This window comes from Nannobrachium achirus, assembly GCF_963921795.1.
Source record: "Nannobrachium achirus genome assembly, chromosome: 15".
Taxonomy (NCBI): Eukaryota; Metazoa; Chordata; class Actinopteri; order Myctophiformes; family Myctophidae; genus Nannobrachium; species Nannobrachium achirus.
Window position 1 is genome coordinate 40995097 of NC_137822.1, and position 6161 is coordinate 41001257.

Consider the following 6161-nt stretch of genomic DNA (forward strand, 5'->3'; position numbering starts at 1 on the left):
ACAAGTGCTGTGATAGCTAGTAGACTGACCTGTCTGTGTGTTTGTCTGCGCTATAGATCTGTGTACATGGTAAGATCAGCTGACATGGTCTGATGTTTTATAACATCCAACTATAGTTCACTAGCGTCCAGACATGACTATATTACACAATGTAACCAAAAGGCTTCGCGTTCATTTACACAAAACATTTAAATATGGAGATTCCGTCCGAGAGCAACAGTGCGATGTTTCTGTATGTATTATTTGTGTCCTGGTAGCTCAGTCGTTACAGAGCACTTACCTCTAGTACCACAAGGTTCTTCTGGGTTTGATCCCAGGTTTAGGGTTTGGTTGGCACTGCCAACTTGGTCTATGGTCTCCCTGCAAGCCAAATGCCGTCATGATGACGTTATGATAACGTCCTCTGGTGACTCTGGTGACGTTCAGAACTAGGCCAGATCACAGCCCATATGGGGATGATCTTGACGTCATTACCAGGACAGGACGCCATATGGACTATAGGATTATTGTTATTGTTTGTAATGTTAGTTGAAATATGAGCATTTAAGGTTATATTTTGGGACATATCTGACTAGTTGATATGATATTCATCTGGCCTCGATCGGACCCTCTCTGTTTAATCCAGGATGTCCATTTTCGTGGGCAGGATTTATGTTGGTTGAAATCTGGTGATATTCTAGGCCAGATTCTAGGTCCAAAAAGTCTGTGCTTGCTGGGCTTGGTCTAAATTTGAACTAAGCCAAAACTCCCTCAATCTCAGCTCAAATGCCGTCGTACCCCCAAACACAATCTGAGGCTGGAAAAAGAACCCTTGTTTATTTTGGGCCCTGGTTCTGGATTAACCTGCAGACCAGACCAGACTCAAATTGGCTTTTGTGATGCCCAGAGAGTTTTAAAAGGATTGCCACAGCATGGGCACGCGTCCCAGACAGTGCACCTGCTTTGACGAGTAGCAAATCTTGTTGCTCTTGTTGTTCTCTGTTCTCTGTTTCTCCTGGGGCTTCCTAGGTAGTTACTAGTGGCTAGTGTTTTTTATGGATGTTATACGTCTGTGATTGTTATTGTCCTGTATTTGTTGTTACTGGCAGAGCTGCTACGTTTATTGCCTCTTCTAATGTCCAGCTCACACTTGTACACTTGAGTGACACGGCTTGGTGTGCGGTATAAGTACCAAGGAGCCAGGGGTCATCGCCATGTTGGCTTGTGGCCATTTTTGTAAAAATATATAACGTACAAACAGAGTGGACAATAATATTACTAGAAACCCAAAGAGCTAGCAAGCCCCGATATGATAGACCATAACAGGTCTGTAACTCTGAGAGTGTCCATTTGTACACTCTCAGAGTTATGAGGCTCCTTATGAGGCTCAACGCTGGTGAAATGCTAACCTGCCGACACTGGGGAATGCTAACCTGGTGAATGTTAACCTGGTCGGACCAACGGGAGGTCGTCTCCACCTTAAAGGGCTTTGCACACAGACGTGTTTTTTCCACGTGGAAAAAAACGGAAGATTTTTCTTTTTTTTAAAGAAAACAATGATTCTCTATGACCTCATGCACATCGAGCCCAGTTCGATTTGTGCGTCTTGTCGCATGCTGTAAAAACTCATTGACTCCTTTTATGACTCCTTTTCGGATCCGCAGTGCGGATTCCGCACAGCCTTGCACACCAAATCCAATGCGTTTTAATCATGCAGCAAACGGAAAAAAAGTCCTTAACCGAGGTGCTTTTTTGATACACTCGGACTGAAAGACCTGTAGAAAACACTCTCCCGTCGTAGGAAATAAGTGTCAAACATATTCTGAAGAAAACCATGGAGACTTGACGTTCACTAACTGGCTCTTGTGATAAAAAAATAAGAACATTATAATGCTGTGTAAAAATGAACACATTGATGACCCCCTACAAGGAGCTGATGGTGGGTGGGTGTGGAACTCCATCTCCCAGAGGTGCAGTGCATTGAACAAGGAGGAGGATAGATAGATAGATATAGTGACAATAAAGCTCTCCTCCTGACCTACTTGCTGACTGCTCTGATGTTTATCTGTGCTGGCAGGTTGTTCCAGAGCTTGGCTGGGCAGGAGCAGATCACTGCCACGCAGACGCAGACCCTGGATTATGTGTCCCGCTCCTGCTTCTTCACACGGGAGGACTGCACTCACGGGAAAACGTCAGTATAATGCCCACGCACGCACGCACGCACGCACGCACGCACGCACGCACGCACGCACGCACGCACGCACACACACACACACACACACACACACACACACACACACACACACACACACACACACACACACACACACACACATAGTACTGTATCCAGCATTAAAACTAAGAGGAAATGTATGCACTTATACCCTGGCTTTTAGTAATGCAATTAAACATCACGGTCTGTCTAGGTATGATAGCCTATAATGTATGTGACATCATGTGCTTTGGTATTATATAATATAGTAGCCTAAGCCTACAGTATATACTGTCTGTAGGCTAACGTTAACCCATTGGTTCTCAAGGTTGAGTCCCATCCCAGAGGATTAGCTTTAATGTGCAACACTCACTCAACAGTAAACAAACCAACATACAGCATTTGTATCTGCACATTTTCTAAAGTTACAATTTAAGGACTTTTTGAGACCTTTTTGATATCTCTAAAATTAAAAGAAACTGCTCAAGGCCCCTCAGTTTGGCCTTGTGCCCCTCCTAAAAATGTCATGCCCTGAGGCCACAGTGGCCTTAATGCCCCAGCTGACTGTACCACTTTCTCCTCTGTCTCTGTCTTGTCAACATGTTGACACCAGTGTCTTTCTTGTCATGTAGTCCCCATTTTTAAACCAATCCAGTATCTTTGATTTGTGCAGCATCAGGTTGTATTTATTTATTTCACAGCAGATATCTACATATTAAATGTAACTCCTAAATTCAATTAATTATTTCAATGGACTAAAATCGTGTTTTATTTGATGGCCTTCTTGCCCTGGCATTTGGCCTTTGTGCCCTAAAAAAAAATGGACAACCCCAAAGGCCAAGTGGCCTTGCCCCTAAAATGATGAAATTCCAGGCCTGCTTGTATGGCAAGGCATTGTGAGCTTGTAGATCTGCTGAGCTGTTTTCACAAAATGTAAAACAAAACCGAGTCAAACTAAATGTAATGCCTCAACTACAATTCCAAGTGCTTGTCAGGGTGTGTATAATATTCAAATATGATTATTTTTCGATTATAGTTTGGACCCAATGTATTATACAATTGTTTCAGTAAAGTAACTAACTCACTAATACACAAGCTTTATGTTGTTTTTGACCTGGCTTCTCCTTTATTTGGCTCAACAGTTGCACAGCAGCTGTGGTCAAATCGGCAGCTCTCCTTCCTCAGCTGATGAGGCAGCAGCTGAGTGGTGTGGTGGAAGCAGGGCGCCCTCTAGAGGCCATCAGGCTGAAGGTCAGGAGGCAGCAGAACAACAACTCCAGGAGGGCCAAACGGAAGGACCGCCCCGTCAGGCTGCGTAAGCTCTGTGTGAGGATGAGCAACAAACAACCAAACAAGAACACAAAGGTCCACAGCACTGAGGGGGACAGATGAGAATGTGTCGGTGGATAAGGCAGGGCCAGGGGTGTTGCGCCAAACTCTGGGCCCTGGGTACAAGGATTCACTGCGGGCCTTGCATGAATGTTTCTTCATAGAGGGAGGTGGTTTAACCCATTTAGACTGGGAACGCATTATTTTGTGCTTTAACTATTGAAAAATAGCAGATATAGAAGCTCACATCGCGGCACCGAGTGCAACGCTGCGAGCTTGTAGATTTGCTATTTTTTTTTTATCTTGAAAATGTGTGCAAGTCTTTGAAAATTTCAAATCCCTCTAAGGTTTTTTGAAAAAAAAATGTTTCTATGTCAGTGGTGCTAAAACTTTTTCATGTCAAGGACCCCCAAAATGATATGTATTTTGGGGGACCCCCCCAGAAGCAACATTTGATTTACAAATGTTCGCTTAAAAAATACATTCAAAATTCATTCATATTCAAAGATTTGCACACATTTTCACGACTTTTAAAAAATAGCAGATCTACAAGCTCGCAGCGTGCTGTGAGCTTGTATGCTATTTTTCCAATAGTTAAAGCATAAAATAATTATAAAGGCCCCTCCACCTTGGGCCTGGTAACTCAGTCCCACTTTCCCCCCCTTGTGACACCCCTGATGTCAGGGGACATCAATATGTCCGTACACGGACAAGACTTGGACTTGTGCGTGGCCATTTTGTTTTTACACACCATAAGACCCATACTGAATGCCAAGTGTCCAGGTTTTCTTCAGAATATGTATGACACTGATTTACTACGACACTATGGCACATTATGAGTGCACTAGTACTAATGGTTCTCCAAATGTTTTAATTTCAAGGACACCCATAACTCTGATGGCCCTATCATAGTACAGTCTGGGGTGATAAGCCATCGCCGCGGTGTAGTCTTTTAAAGTCAGAAAACACATTACGTCATTAGCCGCGGTGAAGATCTATCACCGCGAACCCAGACTTCTCTCCATCACCCTGATCACTGATTGGTCGATCTAGAGTCTAGACCAATCAGTGTGCCCCGTGGTTTCAGAGGCACAGATGCAACAGAGTGACGGTGATAGGACTTCACTGTGACTATGATGGCCTCTACTTGTTTTCTAATTTTTTCATCAAAAGTTGAGGTGATAGCTCTTCACCTCGGACTATGACAAAGCCTTGAGAGTGTACAAGTGGAACCGAATGGACAATTTACAATTTAGGCATTTAGCAGACGCTCTTAATCCAGAGCGACTTACAATAAGCAGGGTAATACATCAATACATCAACATCAAATGCATAGAAATAGTCATCTAAGAAAAGATCTGTAAGGGTCCATTTGGTTCCATTCTCAGAGCATGTCCTATTAATAATGTATACTTTACTTACGTACTATACTTAATGTTTTTAAACATTTTGGGGAGAATTACCAATTTAACACTGAGTTGTGTACTCTTCCTTGGTGCCCACCTTTCATGTTACCTTTAAAGCTGATTGTATAAGTTATATTGTATTAACTATACTCTACCAAACAGATTGTATAAGTTATATTGTATTAACATAGATTGGACAGAAGGTACTTTTCTACCACTGGGATTTGAACACAAAGAACTTGTAAAATAGTTGTATAGTTATGAGTTGATATGAAATGGTTTTTTTTTGTTTTGTTTTTTTTGTAATTCTATTGAACTGACCAAGAGAAGAAGAAAAATGTGTCTGTAAATAAGTGTATATATTAGAACAATTTATTTAGTTTACTTCCGGCATTAAGGCCAATATAAACTTGAAAACATTGTATGCTACGAATGATATTTGTAGCAGTTTATGCTACTTGGTTTTTGGTATGTGTTTTTTGTATATATGTTTTGATATGAAAACAAATAAATAAAGTAAGAAATCATATAGTTCACATATTAAAAGAATAAATATACACATATACGCCAATTAGGGCGACAATATGACTATGGAATTCTAAATGATGAGGGACCGACGGATGGTTGTTGTGTAGAAAAGGATTTCTCATTGTTTATATGTTTAAAATGCACTATAATAACGACAGGTTTCTGATATTTTATTTATAGTTTTATTACATTTTTTGTGTCCATCATAATAAATGTCACAGGCTGTGGTAATTTCATTTGTGGACTCCATTCACTGAAAAGGGGCAAACTCACTTAGCATCAATGGAATATTCCACTGAACTTCAGCAATTAGCCTAATGCAGTGATTCTCAACCTTTAGGTCGGGACCTCCAATGCAGGGGGGTCAAAATGATCTCCAAGTGAACTCCAGGGGGTCCCCAGGTGATAACATTGTTTTCTCACTTAAACAGTAATCAAACCAACATACAGTATAAGTGTGTACAGGGTATATCTGCCCATTTCACGGTGAGCTTGTAGATCGGCTAAAAGAAGGATTTATAATACAGAAATGTCAAACTTCTGAAAGGTTATAGGTGGTCAGGTACTGCTGAGGTGTTATGGAAGCCCAGGTTTGCTTTGATGAAGGCCTTAAGCTCATCTGTGTGGTTGAGTCTGGTGTCTTTGTGAGCATGTAGATCTGCTATTTTCACAATAGAACCGTGTTATACAAAATGTAATGCCTCTTT

At 41.5% G+C, this 6161-nt stretch overlaps 1 protein-coding gene across 1 annotated transcript in view; it reads left to right on the forward strand.

Annotated features, from left to right (window-relative positions):
* LOC308299493 (uncharacterized protein) overlaps positions 1–5646 on the forward strand; it is a 16294-nt gene extending 10648 nt beyond the window's left edge. The window contains exons 9-10 of the mRNA XM_080743272.1: positions 2057–2170; positions 3334–5646. Of these exons, the coding sequence (XP_080599398.1) occupies positions 2057–2170; positions 3334–3583 (364 nt within the window). The 3' untranslated portion in view covers positions 3584–5646. The remainder of the gene's footprint in view (positions 1–2056; positions 2171–3333) is intronic.
* The last annotated feature ends 515 nt before the right edge of the window (positions 5647–6161 follow it).